Source organism: Tachysurus vachellii, chromosome 14 (assembly GCF_030014155.1).
Source record: "Tachysurus vachellii isolate PV-2020 chromosome 14, HZAU_Pvac_v1, whole genome shotgun sequence".
Taxonomy (NCBI): Eukaryota; Metazoa; Chordata; class Actinopteri; order Siluriformes; family Bagridae; genus Tachysurus; species Tachysurus vachellii.
In genome coordinates, this window is record NC_083473.1 from 23,944,818 (window position 1) to 23,962,317 (window position 17,500).

The 17,500-nt window shown below is 40.6% G+C and overlaps 2 protein-coding genes across 2 annotated transcripts; one reads left to right on the forward strand and one right to left on the reverse strand.

Annotated features, from left to right (window-relative positions):
• Positions 1–957: 957 nt before the first annotated feature.
• On the reverse strand, positions 958–4,985 carry faap24 (FA core complex associated protein 24). The gene is made up of 4 exons (XM_060887300.1): positions 4,841–4,985; positions 3,908–4,047; positions 3,067–3,222; positions 958–1,860 (listed from the first exon to the last, which is right to left on the reverse strand). Exons 1-4 carry the CDS (start codon positions 4,944–4,946, stop codon positions 1,618–1,620), a joined length of 645 nt encoding a protein of 214 aa, XP_060743283.1. The 5' UTR covers positions 4,947–4,985; the 3' UTR covers positions 958–1,617.
• A 1,038-nt stretch (positions 4,986–6,023) lies between these two features.
• bmb (brambleberry) lies at positions 6,024–15,139 on the forward strand. The gene is made up of 13 exons (XM_060887299.1): positions 6,024–6,228; positions 7,372–7,636; positions 8,291–8,419; positions 8,883–9,068; positions 10,565–10,787; positions 10,971–11,087; positions 11,416–11,595; positions 12,768–12,974; positions 13,069–13,228; positions 13,450–13,511; positions 13,612–13,736; positions 14,659–14,759; positions 14,878–15,139. Exons 2-13 carry the CDS (start codon positions 7,379–7,381, stop codon positions 15,005–15,007), a joined length of 1,878 nt encoding a protein of 625 aa, XP_060743282.1. The 5' UTR covers positions 6,024–6,228; positions 7,372–7,378; the 3' UTR covers positions 15,008–15,139.
• Positions 15,140–17,500: the final 2,361 nt, after the last annotated feature.

Here is a 17,500-nt window from a genome sequence, read left to right on the forward strand (position 1 = left end):
CACAGGACACCTCACAGTGCCCAGATGAAGGTGTGTAGAAATCTGGTGAATTTTGTCTAGAACTCTGGAACTTGAAATATTAGCCTGTTATTCCACCTGATGCTGAAAATGAACATCTACAAGAAAATTCATCATGGCAGTCCAACAAGGGCTTGGTTAACTCCAACAATATTACTCTCATTCAGTAAAATACAGAAGAAACGTATAAAAAAATTCCAGGAGCACTTAAGACGTATTTTACAATGAAGCAGCTTCCTCACACCCCTATTCACCCTTGAAGGATCTCTGGCGTGGAATTTAGTAAGTCAAGTCGTGAATTTGTGCTTTGGCTTTTCCCTGGCTAACAACGGTGGTCACACAATGAAGGGCCCTGGATTTAGTTGATCCCCGCCAGAGACCCCGTTCAAAGTGGAACTGCTTTGTAAGCCGGCAGGAAGGCCCAAACACTGCCAGCAGTGTGCGGCCCTTAAAGGGAGAAGTCGAGCAGAAAACCAATACATCACAAGAGCCACCGAGGAAAAGGGTGGGGGGGGGAGAGAGAGAGAGAGAGAGAGAGAGAGAGAGAGAGAGAGAGAGAGATTGCTTGAATGAGGAAGTCACTGAGACAATGACAGCATACACAACAAATACCTTGAGAGTCTAGTGAAGAGTTTAAAGCACCATGAATTTATAATTTTGAAGAAAAAAAAAAAATAGAACAAACTGTGACTGTACATGCTAAAATTCACCTTACTCAAACACATAAACATGTGCAGTCTGAGTTTACCACAAAGAAGACAATACAAGACTAAAGTTTATAGCATGGTTAAACAATAGACTGTATAACGGTCTGTCGATACTGTCTAAAAGTTAATCCAATCGTATTTATGACATTCAACTCAATCAATCATAAGCTTTATTTTGAAGGACTATCCAAAATGAAATGTTGAACTGCATATGCAAAATATATATTATATATATATAACAAATTAACTAAATTAACTAAACATTGACACATTTACATTAAATGCTTACAAAAAAAATCACATATATTAGTTAACAGTTACATTCCTCTGTTTCTTGTCCAGTGTATAAGAACAGAAAAAATATAAAAATTCTAAATCAAGCATTGCAGGTAAATATGACCACCACTGGGAAAGTTTGTCTAGCTACTTAGACACAGAGCGACAGGACTGCGGTTGAGTTTGTTCTCTTGTTTGCTCCGTAAAACCTGCTGGTAGGAAGACATTCTACTCTTTTTGCTAGTGTGAATGAGAGTTCAAGTGTGTTTGTGTGTGCGTGTGTGTATGTGTGTGTGTGTGTGTGTGTGTGTGTGTGTGTGTGTGTGTGTGTGTGTGTGTGTATGGTTCCCTGTGATGGACTGCTGTATGCACTATATGTTCCTGGGACAAGCTCCAGGGCCTTATCCAGGACAAAGAAGTTGCTGAAGAGGAATAAATATATGAAATAAAATGACAGAGTATGTATACACTTTTTTCAAAGGACAAACAAACAAATTAATTGCACAGCAGAAAAATGGTTTGGAAATGTTGCCTGAAAAAAAAATAAAGATTCAGTTTTTCTTGAATAAGAAATGTGAAATGTGAAAGTCTCTGTACAGTGTCCTGTGTCACTTCATCATGGAAGTATGTCATGGAAAAAAGCCCAGATGTTCTGAGCAGTGGCCTGCCCCACAACAGGCTCCAGCTCCTCAACTGAAACATTGCAGATCTTATGGATGCTAGAGAAGTGCTGGAGTAGGACCATGGCCTTCACCTTGCCAACCCCAGGGATCTGCTGTACCAAGCTCACCACCACTGGGTCCAGAAGTCTAGCTGTGCTTCTCCTACGGAATGGGTTCTCCTTGCTCTCTCCATGCACCTGTGGGAGAAAAGGTGTATTATTATTATTTATTAACTCAGAAAGAACATAATAGTTGATGTGACCCACATGAAATGTTTCCTCCTCTTCTGCATGCTAGATGCTGTTTTAAGTTTTCTGACTGCCTTCCCTGTGTGAGGTTCATAAAAGGACTGGTCATAAAGAAAAATTCATGCAATTTGTCATCAGCTGTGACCTTCTTATGATATGCGCTGTGGATAAACTGCTAGATTGCAGTGTGAAGCTTGATAAGTAGCTCTCACCCTACCTCAGAGAAATGCTGGAGAAAACACTAAAGTGGATGTAAACATTTACGTAAACACACTAAAGCTGCTGGAGAAACTAATCTTTTATCATTTATAAATTATAACACCAGATGCCTTGTGAAATCTTTCTGGAAACCTATTATTTCTTCTGCATCATGCTAATGAATTAAAATGTTTCATAATATGGATTTACACTAGATTCAGCATATAAAGCTTTAAATATTTCATAGATTTCTTGCAAATCAGAAATGTGCACCAAAGTTGACTAGTTATCTTTTAAAAGACTGAGAAAAAGATATTTTCTTTTGCTTCAACATTTGTCTGTTAATGCACTTTTTACATGTGAAGTTTGGTGCAGCGGGCAGGATCGAGGAGGTGGGAATTTTGCCCAAGCTGTTGTTTAAAGTTAAAAAAGAAAATCCAAATAATCTGCCCATTATTAATATCTGTATTCATCATTGTTTCAGATGCATTATCTGTTAAATCTGACTGATTTACTTATTTTAAGTTATATTCATAATCAAAGGCTTATTATTATTATACCATATTAACATTAAGCCTGACTGAATGTACACATACTGCCAACTTTCTGGTTCTTTGTGTGTTACAATCTGGTTACTGAGCTAAATTCTGCTTTCACATGAAAAGTACAACTCCCATTCAAACTAACTAACAAATTTACTTCACTTGTTCTATTAACTATGTTTAATAGTACCGTTAATTCTACTAATGGAATTGAACAATTCTAGACAACAATATTAAATGTCTGTCCAACTGGGCAACGATGTAGTACGTGTGTGTTTAGTTTAGTTACGTATGAACTAGTGTTTTTTTGATAATGGTACTATAAATAATTTTATTGCTATTTACATACAGTACACGTTGAATAACAGTAAGTAAAGTTTCTGTTATTAGCACTAAAAGATTTCGGGTGACTTACCATCTGTGCAATGAGCTGTGCTGCTTCAGCAGGACCTGGGACATGCAGCAGGGTCAGGCCGAGCTCCAACACCACAAACTTCTGCAGCGCACTAAAGTACTGCTCACTGAGATGAGTCTTCTCCACAAGAACAATCCCACAGAAGTTACTATTGGCCTGTGACATAATTACTTAAATTAATAAGTAAAATTACAGCAACTAGAAAAATATTTTAAATGCTTTTCATATACAAGTTTTATTTAAAACTATGTATTTCAAATCTTCCCATTTTTTCCCCCTTTATTCAATAAAAATTCACTTTTTACAATGGACATTGTCTCAAAGCAGCTTTACAGAACATAAACATAGGACGGAAGATAAACATAAGGAGAAGTATAAAGAATTAATATAATAAAAATTAAAAATATATATAGTTCACAGCGTGTATGTATGTATATGTATTTATCCCCAATGAGCAAGTCTGAGGTGACTCAGGCAGCAGTGGCAAGGAAAAACTCCCTTAGATTGGTAAAGGAAGAAACCATGAGAGGAACCAGACTCAAAGGGAACCTCATCCTCATATGGGTGACACTAGATGGTGTGATTACAAATATACAGTCAGACAAATGTTGTATTGGTGTAAGGATCACATGGAGATGTCAGTATGTCAGTATACATCTCCCCACTACAACCTGCACCCTGCAATGTCAGATAGATAAACAAGATGCGTTCTGAAGGGTCTAAAAGATGGTCATGGCCCAAATCCATGCTTACATTATGGCATAGTTTAAGATTATTGTTAATCAAATTAGATCACATTCCGCTTAAAGTGAAGAAACGTCAACAAATCGTTCACACTTACGTTTCTGAATCTAACAATTTTTCTCTTGTAATCATTTCCTGCCACCAAGTCACTCTCTGACACATACAAGATACAACTTTTGTTACTGAGGTGAAGGTCCACAACACCAAGCTGCTCCTCAAAGACAGTCTTCACAGTTCCTGGGAAGGAGATTAAAAAACAGTAAGAAAGTAGATTAGAGATAAACAAGCAGCCATTGCGACTTGGTCTTCATTAGGATTATGGAACTGTGGAGAAAGTCTAAAAGAAAACATGTCTTTATCGCTGTCCAGAAGCCTGGGCCAGAATTCATGAAAATTAGTGTCATAATTTCCCCTTAACATTAAAGAGAAGATCTGAGTAAAGATTAAAAAGTTCTTCATGAAGCATCATAAGAGCTCATAAGGTGTAAAAGTGTTAGGAGCAGTGAGGAGGATGAAGAGTTTCTTTATCAGAGGAGAAAATGACTGAAAGGTGAAGAAGGAGAAGAAATGTGTGGTAATATTTAATAATGATAGTGAGTTAATAAGATGATACAGATTAGATCGTGAAGGGATTATTTTTGTGACCAATCAGATTAGAGCTAATATACATATAATATGTCTATGATAATTCTGGGCCGTATCTGAGATGTTTACCTTTATAACATACAGATGTTAGAACATCTGTAATATGATGGGTCATGAACATAATCTCTACACCATATAACCTGAAATATCTAAACATACAGACAAAGTGAAGGTTTATTATAGAGCAGATTTTTATTATTTTATTTTTTAACTCCGCCTCCTGTTTAAGATAAAAGTTTTTGTGTTTTTGTAAAGTTTTGCTCTGAGATCCTGAAGATAAGATGGAGCTGTGAGATTATTCTGGGAATCTTTATGAATAAATGTCCTGCATGTTAGTGACTTTCCTGCTCTAACATCTAAAGGTATGAATCCATATTAAACACACCTTTAAAGTGCTGCACTAATGTGGATCCTCTCCACTTGGCGTTGATGACAACATGTCCGTAAGGAGGAACACAACTAATCACTGCTGCTGAAGGCTTCGGCTCCATCACGGTTACAGAAACACCACGTTTATCCTGATAGTCGGCACGGAAATGACGTCAGGAAAAACTTCTCCTTAGCGTGTGGAAATTATTTAAGAATTTAAGACTGCAGCTAACAGTTTTCAGCGATGTTACCAGTTAACATGTTACCAGTTAACATAGCCTGCCCTGAGCTAGCCTGCCCTGAGCTAGCCTGCCCTGAGCTAGCCTGCCCTGAGCTAGCCTGCCCTGAGCTAGCCTGCCCTGAGCTAGCCTGCCCTGAGCTAGCCTGCCCTGAGCTAGCCTGCCCTGAGCTAGCCTGCCCTGAGCTAGCCTGCCCTGAGCTAGCCTGCCCTGAGCTAGCCTGCCCTGAGCTAGCCTGCCCTGAGCTAGCCTGCCCTGAGCTAGCCTGCCCTGAGCTAGCCTGCCCTGAGCTAGCCTGCCCTGAGCTAGCCTGCCCTGAGCTAGCCTGCCCTGAGCTAGCCTGCCCTGAGCTAGCCTGCCCTGAGCTAGCCTGCCCTGAGCTAGCCTGCCCTGAGCTAGCCTGCCCTGAGCTAGCCTGCCCTGAGCTAGCCTGCCCTGAGCTAGCCTGCCCTGAGTTAGCCTGCCCTGAGTTAGCCTGCCCTGAGTTAGCCTGCCCTGAGTTAGCCTGCCCTGAGTTAGCCTGCCCTGAGTTAGCCTGCCCTGAGTTAGCCTGCCCTGAGTTAGCCTGCCCTGAGTTAGCCTGCCCTGAGTTAGCCTGCCCTGAGTTAGCCTGCCCTGAGTTAGCCTGCCCTGAGTTAGCCTGCCCTGAGTTAGCCTGCCCTGAGTTAGCCTGCCCTGAGTTAGCCTGCCCTGAGTTAGCATGCCCTGAGTTAGCATGCCCTGAGTTAGCATGCCCTGAGTTAGCATGCCCTGAGTTAGCATGCCCTGAGTTAGCATGCCCTGAGTTAGCATGCTAGCCTACCTGCACGTAGCACAAGAAGACAACAAACCATTTTAAATAACGCGCCTGTTAAAGTCACACTAAATCTCGCGAGACTTCCAAGCCCACGTCGCTGTTCATTGGTCGGTCCTTTTCCATTTAAATGGTTGAATATGTACAGAGACGCGCGTTCAGTTACAGGAGCAGGAGCACAAACAGGAGCAGGAGCACAAACAGGAGCAGGAGCACAAACAGGAGCAGGAGCACAAACAGGAGCAGGAGCACAAACAGGAGCAGGAGCACAAACAGGAGCAGGAGCACAAACAGGAGCAGGAACACAGGTACAGGAGCAGGAGCACAGGTACAGGAGCAGTGATTACAGAGGAGCTGGTGCACAAAACTCTGGTGAGTGCTTTGATTTAGAGGTTGTAATAGTTTTATCAATAAGTGAAACAGATTTACATTTTAAATAGCTTTTATTTTAACGAGACATAAAACAGATACCTGTTACACCGGTTATTGTAAACACGGTTAGTAATGCAGGATCAAGGGCAGCAAGGCAACACACACTCATATATACACACACACACACACACTTACACACACTTACACACAATCTCACACCTCAACACACTCACTCACACACACACAATCTCACACCACAACACACTCATACATACACTTACACACTTGGATACACACACTCATACACACTCGTACACACACTTACACTCATGCACACCACAACACACACTCTCACACACTTATATAAACACACATATACTGGCGCTCACACACATACACACACTTACACTCATGCACACCACAACACACACTCTCACACACTTATATAAACACACACACCACAACACACTCATACACACACACACACATATACTGGCGCTCACACACACACACACACACACTAATTCCTGTCAGCTGTGTGAGGATCCTTTGCCCAGACTTGTCCTGAAACATGCACCGACCCTCAGGATTCCTTTTAATGATAAAGTTAAAGAATTGTAAATGATCTAAAGTTTAACTTATTGTAGTATGAATAGATTTGAACTTTGATCAATGTTCAGGATTCTGAATTTTTTTTTTTTTTTGCTTTTTTGTGTCTGGACCTAATGAGTCTCTTGTGGTCTCTGGCTGTTGATGTATTAGTTGTGATCCGACACTAAACTGTAATCTAAAGGATTTGTGTCAAATCCAACAGCAAAGAAACACATTCTCTGATCTAATGTTTAAGTTATAAAGCCATGTAGCTTACACTATTAGAGTTTTGTTATGACCTTCATCCTGGTCAGGGTCATGGTATATCTGGATCTTCTCCCAGGTGGCAATGTGACCTGGATGGAATGGGAATCATGATCTCACATGCATTCAAAACTAAGGGCAATTTCAGTGTAGCAAATCCTCTGAAGTTATCGAACCAGGCACATGACATGCTGCATCTCCTGTTTTCCACTCTTTCTTTTTGAAACTTTTTTTTTTTTTCATCCGTTGTCCCTCTTTTTTTTTTTTTTTTTTTTTTTTTTTTTTAAGAGGTCAAATGGTTCAAAGACCTTTAATCAGTTTGGACCCGTGGATGCTGCTGGTGTGTGTGTTAGCTCTGTGTGATAAAACAGACGCTTTCTTTGAATGGATGAAGGCGGCACCATCTCCGGTCTCTGTGCCTCCAGCTTTGCCTTCTCCTCCAGCTACTGTGCCGAGTGATGCTCCACCGTTTGAGATGAGTGTTGCTGATGAGAAACTACTGGCTGAGGCTAAGCTGATTGATATGAGTCCTCTTGACAGCTGCCATTTTAGGGTAAGTGCAGACTTTCTTGAACCCTTCTACACATGCAGATGCATACATGGAAATTGTTGGACAGTGTATTAAACCCTGTCCTGAATCTTTTGCATGTAGTGCTGTCTAATGCTTTTTTATTTATTTATTTATTTATTTATTTATTTATTTATTACAGGGACAATGCATATTAATAAACATTTCTGTCAATATGTTTTCTTATCTAAAAAAAGATAAAAGTAAATAAAAATACATATTGAAATAACAATAAAGCTACAATACATTTAATAAAAGTACTACTGTAAGTATTAGTTAGCTATGATGTAAGTTAGAAACACAAGACGCCAGCAATCAAACAAACATCAGACAAATACATGAACACACACACACACACACACACACACACACACACAATAAACAAAAAACCACCAGGGGGCAACACGAGCAGGTCAAAAACTAAGCTAATGTCGACAGCTCTGGTTAATAACGAACCACTTCTTTATTGTATTATTGATAATTGTTAAAGCTATAAAGGTTTTGATGGACAATTAGGACTTACAAAAGTGTTGCATTTGTGATTTGATTTATTAAGCATTCATGTATGTGCCTTTTTGTTATTTGTTTTTGCTCACGGCTATTTGGTTTATATTCTGGAGATTTGACATCTCTTCACAGGTTGTTTCTCAGCTGAAAGCTACCTGCAACAACCTTTCAGAAGAACAGCTGGCAAAACTGGGAGTGGCTTTGTTCAACTGCCAATCAGAAGTAGAGGGACGTCCGACTTTCCTGTGCACCGAGGAGATGGTACGGTGCACAATCATGTCTTTAAATGATATTTTGTGCTTTAGTATTTTTTTATTTTTTTTATTGAGCTAGTAGCTTGTGTTCTACATCTGTACTAATCACTTAAAACTAAATAATTATTTGGGCCAAGAAAACATATACAGAATTAAATTATTTTTGTCTAACCGGTTTAGATTTTGTGTGTACTGATTAATAAACAGTCCCGTTTGCAGTCAAGTCGAGAAGCTTTTATTGTTAGTTTAACCGTATTTGTCTGATGCTGTACACGTGAAATAAACTTTTCCCTAGGACCACGGTGCTACATAAAACAACACTGTGCTATGTCAGTTAGCCTAGCCACATAAAGTTCATACTACACAACCTAGTGCAAGACAAACACCGTGCAGACTGACTATACACTCGGTTACTGTCAGTCAGTTATGTAGCGTTAATATTACTCTTCTTTTTGTAATATCTGTGGCAGTCCATTAAGGAGTGCACTGCTGACATGGATTCAGATACATGGAACGCGTACCACATCGTCAGCAACCGCGCTCGCTCGGTGTGTTACGCCACACGTCAGCAGCAGTTTCGCAGACAGACCGAGCTTACTGTGAATGCCCTGATCTCAACAGCAACAAACCAGCTGGATACTATGAAGGACCTGAAGGTCTGTATATCTGCAATTTCTTTGTCTGTTTTTGTTCTTAAAAGGTTGTTTAGTGAAAAATGGATCTTATTGACAAGTAAAGTCAACTAAAATAGGGCAAGCTGTACATAGGTTTCTATTACTCGGTGATCATGTTGGTGTTTCGACCCATCTTGTACTCACAAGTAATTTTATTAGATTTACTCATCGGATGTCCATTCATTCATTCATCTTTTACTGCTTATCCGAACTACCTCGGGTCACAGGGTCATTGGGCATCAAGGCAGGATACACCCTGGACGGAGTGCCAACCCATCGCAGGGCACACTCACATTCACTCACACAATCACACACTACGGACAATTTTCCAGAGATGCCAATCAACCTACCATGCATGTCTTTGGACCGGGGGAGGAAACCGGAGTACCCGGAGGAAACCCCCGAGGCACGGGGAGAACATGCAAACTCCACACACACAAGGTGGAGGCGGGAATCGAACCCCCAACCCTGGAGGTGTGAGGCGAACGTGCTAACCACTAAGCCACCGTACCCCCTCATCGGATGTTGTATAGTATAATGTTATTTATGTCTGTACTGGGGCAGTGGTGGCTCAACTGGTTCAATTGGTTAAGGCTCTGGGTTGTTGATCAGAGGATCGGGGTTCAAGCCCCAGCACAGCCAAGCTGCCACTGCTGGGCCCTTGAGCAAGGCCCTCAACCCTCCCTGCTCCAGGGGTGCTGTATCATATCTGCCCCTGCACTCTGACCCCAACCTCCACAGTTGGGGTATGTGAAGAAAAGTATTCCACTGTGCTGTAATGTATATGTGGCGATAATAAAGGCTTCTCTGCTCCGTTCGATATTCTATATATACTTTTGAGAGTCACAAACAGCTGGAACTAAATTCCTTGTGTTAGTCAACACACTTGGCCAATAAACCTGATTCTGATTAGTTGCCTAAATTTGAATGTACTGTATAGCTTTATCACTAACTCTCTACAGCAGGAGTCTCCCATCCTTTTCCTTTGAGAGCTACATTGACAAAATGAAGGTGGCCAAGAGCTATGTGTTTTTATATTATTAGTAATATTTATTAGCTTCGCTTTTTGCCCTAAACCAAGCCAGCTGAATGAGATCATTGTGTGGACTTATTGTCAATATCGGACAGTCATATTGTGCAGTAAATCGTTTTAAATTCACACGAGCAGCATGTTAATAGTCGAATTGACTCTGCTTTTATTCATTCACATGAATCCTGTTCTTTATCAGCAAACCTCGATGACCTCAGCAAGCCTGAAAGTCTCTCTTTAGTTAAATTTTTATATATGTGTGTTTTTATATTTACTTTAGGCGAGCTGCTCAAAGTGGGTAGCTTGTGAGTGGCATGTTGGAGACTCCTGCTCGAAAAACATTTGACCTGTGCTTTCTTCTTTTTTTTTTTTGTCTCTTAAGTCGGTAAGCTGAAATAACAAGTTTAATGCTCAACAGAAGCATATTCCACCTTCTGTGTATTTGCAGGAAGGTCAGCGTGAACTACGGGACATGACGGCCGCATCACTGGACAAGCTGTTGGAGGGTCACGGTGCACTACAGCTCCAGCAGGGGGCACTAAAGGAGGGCCAGGAGCAGTTGGATGCTTCAATCTCTGCCAACTTGCAAAGACTGGCTCAAGAGAAGGCTCTGATCAGTACTGGGCAGCAGCTGGTGGCACAGCTTATCCAGGGAATTACACAGAGAATAGGTGTGTCTCATGGTCTTATGGATGATCAGTGAAACATAAAAAGCAATAATGTCGTCGTCTTCTGAAATATTTCACTGATCTCTCATTTTGAGATTTTTTTGAGGTGGACTGTATTTTCAATACAGCTTTCAGTGTGTTACAGTGTTAATGTATGACATGTTTCCCTTCTGTCTGAATGCTTAGAGGTCGTCAGTGAGCAGCTGAAAGGACAAGGTACAGATGTGCAGGAAGGTCATCAGGCAATTCTGAATGACCTGGCTGAAGTCCGAGGGCGCGCACAAGAAATCTACAGTAAAATGGGTGAATCTTCAGCATAACACGTTTAACTAGTTTAGCTTTTGTTTATTTCATCTCAATGTATTTTTTTATGTGACAATAATGAATGTTTATGGGTTGCCTGTTTAGTGAGCCTGCTTCGTATCCGTGTCGCACCTGGCAACCCGATCATGACCTTTCTAATCTGTGTAAATTAGTTTATTTCAAGCTATTTTTCATAATCTTTATGTATAAATTTGTACAGTTTGTTTTCTTTAACATAATCTGTGGGAACCCTGTAAATATAAATGGACCATTTTTTTTACTGTTGTACTGTTTAACGTTTGTGATTCTCCGCTGAATCCTGTTTCAGAGCTCAATCTGAATGGCGTCCTGCAGCAGCAGAACACGACAGTTCAGTTCTATGCTGAGCTCATGAGGAAGCTGGAGCGCATGAACAGCACTCTGGGATACATGCTGACGTACCTGGACAACATGCAGAGCAGGCTGGAGGATAGACTGCATATGATCCAAGGATACCTAGGATGGGCTGGTACTTAACTTGTTATTTATAGCATGTTAAGGAAATATTCAGTGTTCACGTGTCTGGAGCCGCATTCACAAAAACGTAGCATTGAAATGTCCCAGCTAAGGCTCTATTAAAACGTGGAACATCTCTTGTAGGTAATTGTGGACTGGGGCAGGATTCTTTATATCATATTTTTGTGTATTGAATATAATGTTGGGGGGTCACGGTGTCTTAGTGGTTAGCACGTTCGCCTCACACCTCCAGGGTCGGGGTTCGATTCCCGCCTCCACCTTGTGTGTGTGGAGTTTGCATGTTCTCCCCGTGCCTCGGGGGTTTCCTCCGGGTACACCGGTTTCCTCCCCCGGTCCAAAGACATGCATGGTAGGTTGATTGGCATCTCTGGAAAATTGTCCGTAGTGTGTGATTGTGTGAGTGAATGAGTGTGTGTGTGTGTGCCCTGCGATGGGTTGGCACTCCGTCCAGGGTGTATCCTGCCTTGATGCCCGATGACGCCTGAGATAGGCACAGGCTCCCCGTGACCCGAGGTAGTTCGGATAAGCGGTAGAAGATGAATGAATGAATGAATGAATATAATGTTGGCATTTTGTGACTTGAGATCTGCCAAAAAACAACCCCACTCATGACCATCCCAAACAATACTAGCCTGATACTAAAATAAGTACATATTCAAATCAATGAGGATTTAATAGTTAAACATCGAGGCACTTGATTTGGTTGATTTTTAATAAGTAGTAGTTCATATGCACAAAGTCTGGGATTAAATTAAAGCCGTGAGCAACTCGACTGGTGGACGATTAAGATTTCAGTTTAGTTGCCAGTTGCTGAAATGTTGATCTGTGCCACATTGCATTGCTTTGTCTCTGTTGGCAATGGCATCATGGAGACTTGCAGAGGTGCGGTTGTGCTGCATTTAAAAACTAAACACAAAATATGATGTAATGAGTGCACGTATGCGTCATCCTTTTTAAAACAAAAAAAAAAGTGAAGTGAAATTCTCAGAGGAAGGGAAAGTGCAAATATCTGGAGGTTTGTCTAAAAAGCAATGTTGGACAAATTTTTGTGCAGTTTAAGCACTAAAACATTTTAGCACCTGTTCAGTAAACAATATTGAAATCAAATTAAAAGTATCAGGACAAGGAGACATATATTTATTTTTTCTCGTCTCTCCAATTCAGGTCTGAGTCTGCGTGCTGTTTGGGTCTGTGTGATGCATGCTGGATATTTCCTGTTCTCTGCAGTCCTGCTGTCCTTTTTGCAGTGTCCCACATTCTCCCGTGTCTCTCTGCTCATCACTGTGCCCATCAACGCCATCTCCGAGGTCAATCAGCAGTCGGCTCTTGACCTGGTCACACTCTCTCTGCTCCTCTTTACACTCTCGCTGGGTTAGTTGCCGTGTGTGAATGCACCACGTGTGTTTGCAAGGCTGTGTGTGTGAGTCTGTGCCATAACATTGTGTGATCATTGTGTGTTTTCCAGCACGTTGGTTTGTGCTGCAGTTGTTGTGGGCCCTGTCTAACCTGAAGGGCCAAAAGTGCAGTGATGTTCATGCTGCTCTTTCAGCTCCTCCACTTGAGAAGACTCCTGAAAAATCAACAAAGCCTTTCTACAGTCCAGCAACGTCCTCAACACCTCTAGTGTGAGTCTTTGTGTAAGAGAGCACTGCTTTAGCCTCTTATGTCCTGATGTACAGTATATTGTGGACTGATGCTGTTAATAAAGACCATTTCTTTATAGCAAACATTTAAGTATAACTCTTAATACTAAAAGAGGCAAAAGGGAAGGAAATAAAATAAGAACAAAACACTAGAATCATATCTTTGCTTCTACCAATTGTCTAACTACATCTGTCTATTTCAGAGAGCTGGACTGTGATTTGGAGCCTGAGGTGCCATTTGTAGGTCAAGACAGCTTTATGACAGGTGACTTCTTAACACGTGTGTATATGTGTACATGAGTGCTTTAAAACATTTGTTCATGGGTCATTTATTGTGTGCTTATTATTTATTCTGCATGGTGTAGGAGACCCGTGTATGGTGGCCTTATCTCCATCTCACACGTATGGGCCACCGAGCCATGGGTGTTTATCTGTAGGCACCCCCAGTCATTCTACCCCCAGACTGAAGAATCGACATAACCTTGGAGGAGTGAGTAGAACATGTGCATGAACACAAACACTCACACTATATAAAAGGAGGAAAATGCAATCTTTTCAGCTGTGCATGACTTTGTGACAGACACAAGACCTTAGTTTAAAGGCTTGCTAAATGACACCCACGGTCTATAAGAATAAAATATTTTCCTGAACAGTAAAACATGGTAAACTGTTAACATTAACAGGTTTTCTCATTTAAGATTGGGTTGGTTTTTGCAACATATTAAAGGTGCGGTGCACGATGTTTCAAAGCCAATATTGACGTTTGAAATCACCAAAACAAACACGCCCCTAACCCAAATGGGTGTCACCCCTGTATTGATAGCTCCGAACCACACATACATACGTAACCCAGGCAACTATTATGGCGGAACCTGCTGGGGCGGCCAGCAGGTTCCTGCTGGGGCAAAAACACATTTGTATTACCATAGTATTACTCATTGTGTTCATTTACTGATAAAAGAACACAATGAGTAATACTATGGTAATACAAATGTGTTTTTGTAGTACTGTGTGTTGTAGCGTGAAAGGTTTAGCTCCGTTTCACGCGGAAGACTTTCAGTTCTCTCCAGCGCTGGAAAGCTGATCCTATATTAACACGGGTCCTGCTTCCTGCCTTATCGTAAGCCTTTTTTTCGCTTTTTGTTTGTATCCGCCATGTCAATGTTTCAATCGCTTTCTGCTAATGTCACACATGACATATTGACAAAACACGCCCCTTTATGCTAATGTCCCACATGTGCACTGAACGCACTCTCCACCGCATATTGACAAGACACGCCCCTTTCTGCTCATTGGCTACACGTTTTTGTTTGTCGGCCGACACATTTATCATGCACCGCGCCTTTAATGAACTAATTTTTGTACTTAATTCTTCTCTATTTTAATTTTTGTTTTCCATCATTTTGTATAAGGCTGTTTTAGAGAGCATCACCCAGAGGAACTTAGGAGGGATCTTGGATATAGTCAGTAAGTCCCGGAGCTCCAGCCCCAATCAGTCCGTAGCCAGCAACAGGTATTCCTGTTTAAAACAAATGTTTTGGTTTGGTTTTTTTTTAGTGCTAATATAGATTACTATTCCTGCTTATTATCGGCGCTACTCTAAACACTAGATTGACTTCTTCTTATTGCAGCTCTTTCTCAGGGCGTCCTCTGTGTGGTGGCATCACCAGACTGGGACAGCCATGTAAGAAGAGGGCACTGGCAGGTCAGGACTTCTGTAGGATCCATGAAGGGGGACACGACTCCTACAGTCACCTGTAAACGTGTAGCACAGCCAGTGTATTGTGTGTCTTTTCTCCAGTATGAACACTTCATGTGTTTTTAACATTTTGCATTACGTCCTGTTTTTATAAAATATTTGTACAGTTGGTAATTATAATAAATTATTACAAAGACCTGAGATCCAAGTGTAGATTGTATGATTGCAGAACATTTCTAAACATGCTTTTTGTTTGTCTTTTTTTTTTTTTTAGTACAATTAATAAAATATAAAGTTAATGAAAGACTTTTACAGGCATTTATAAGTTACATTTATCATTGTGTGTTTATGAGATGAGACCTGTGTCTTCTTACAGACCATTAAAGGCTCGTTATTAATCTTGGATTACATGTCTTGTCTATCAAACATGTTCTGGTGAATTAGATGTTACTATAAAAACAATAATGTACTTGAATTATTAGTTTAAAATACTAGAAATTCACCTTCAGTTGACTACAGAGGTAAAAAAAAAACAACAACAATGAACAGAATTCCTGTGTAAAGCCATAAGAGTTGTATAATTTTATTGACCTCAGTTAATGATCCAAACGCTGGACACTAATTAAATTCAACATTTTATTTTGTACGATGATTAGTGAGGTTAACCAAGTTTAGTGGTGATCTGCTTCCTCTCATCTCAGACCTAGCCGACCTATAACGATAAAATAACGACCGTAATTAGTTGTCATGAAGCAAACATTGCTGAGAAATAATTTAATCAACAAAAACCTTTTAATTCTCACCTTCATCTATATTCTCGTTGTTCTGTCCCACAGGCTGTACTGTAAAATGAACACCGAGAGTGTTAGTCATTCTATTTACTTCCGTAGTTTAATATTTAAACAGAAATGACTCACTGTTAATATTGTGTTCAACAACCACGTCGCCTTCAAACACATTGTTATGTACAATGTTCTGATGTGACTGACTCCCGTCGTTCCTTATGCTGATAGTCCTATCTACTGTTTAAAACACAAAATGTTTTTCATTAATTAATGATGGTGTCACTTTTACAGAATCAATGTAAAGAAATAAATCAAGTCAATTCAAGTACCATTTTGTTCTCTGGGCATAACAGGACCTGAACCTTCTCCATCTCTGGTTGGAGGCCCTGAAATTCAAGCCAAGCTGTTACAGAAACCTCCAAGATGGTACAAGGCAACATTCTTCTCTCTCAGATATTTATTGTGCTTTAATAAATCATAGAGAGTCATTTATTTCAACATTAGCTTAAATATAAAATATAAGTTTTCTCACCAGTGTAACTGGTACGACTTGTAACCTGTCCCCTGAATTCATTTCCCTGCAGAATTGCACCCGTGTGCACACCGCCTTCTCTAACGTCTATGTTTATTGTTCTAGGTTCTGTGAAAAGAACAAAATCATTTCCAGCCCATGAACATTTGAGAGTTCCTGAGCTAAGTGTTACTTGGGTATTTAATTAATAGAAGTACTTGCCAGAGATTTGTTTGAAGTTTTGTGGTCCTCCAGCCATGTTACACAGTAGAGAAACAAGACGGTGTATCAGACTGCAAAGATTTTCTTGCGTCTTTTCTTTTTTTCTTCCTTTGTGGTTTGACTTACGTGTTGTTGTGTGGCTGACTGTAGTATATTGATGCAACAGGAAGTCTGAGCTGTTTTGTGTTTTGTCTGCATAATTTTTGCATACTGCTTGTTCTAAGGTTATTACGTTTTACAGTTTCACTTTTTCCTAAAGTGAATCTTACCACTATACACACACACACACACACGTTGGCCCCGTCCTGATTTATTATTTTTTTGCATGTGTCACACTTTAATTTTTCAGATCAAACATTTAAATATTAGTCAGAGATAACAAGTAAACACAACATGCAGTTTTTAAATGAAGGTTTTTATTATTAAATAAAAACAAAACCCAAACCCACATGGCCCTGTGTGAAAAAGTGTTTGCCCCCTAAACCTAATAACTGGTTGGTCCTCACTTAGCAGCAAGAACTGCAATCAAGTGTTAGTGATAACTTACAGTGAGTCTGTTACAGCTGAGGCTGTGGGGGAATTTTGGTCCAGTCATCTTTACAGAATTGTTGTAATTCAGCCACATTGGAGGTTTTCGAGCATGAAGCACCTTTTTAAGGTCCTGCTACAGCGTCTCAATAGGATTCAGGTCAGGACTTTGACTCCAAAGTCTTCATTTTGTTTTTCTTCAGCCATTCAGAGGTGGACTTGCTGGTGTGTTATGGATCATTGTCCTGCTGCAGAACCCGAGTTCGCTTCAGCTTGAGGTCACGAACAGAAGACCGCACTTTGTCCTTCAGGATTTTTTTGGTAGACAGCAGAATTCATGTTTTCATTTATCACAGCAAGTCTTCCAGGTCCCAAAGCAGCAAAACAGCCCCAGACCATCACACTGCCACCACCATGTTTTACTGTTGGTATGATGTTCTGTTTCTGAGATGCGGTGTTACTTTTACACCAGATGTAATAGGACACACACCTTCCAAGTGTTTAACTTT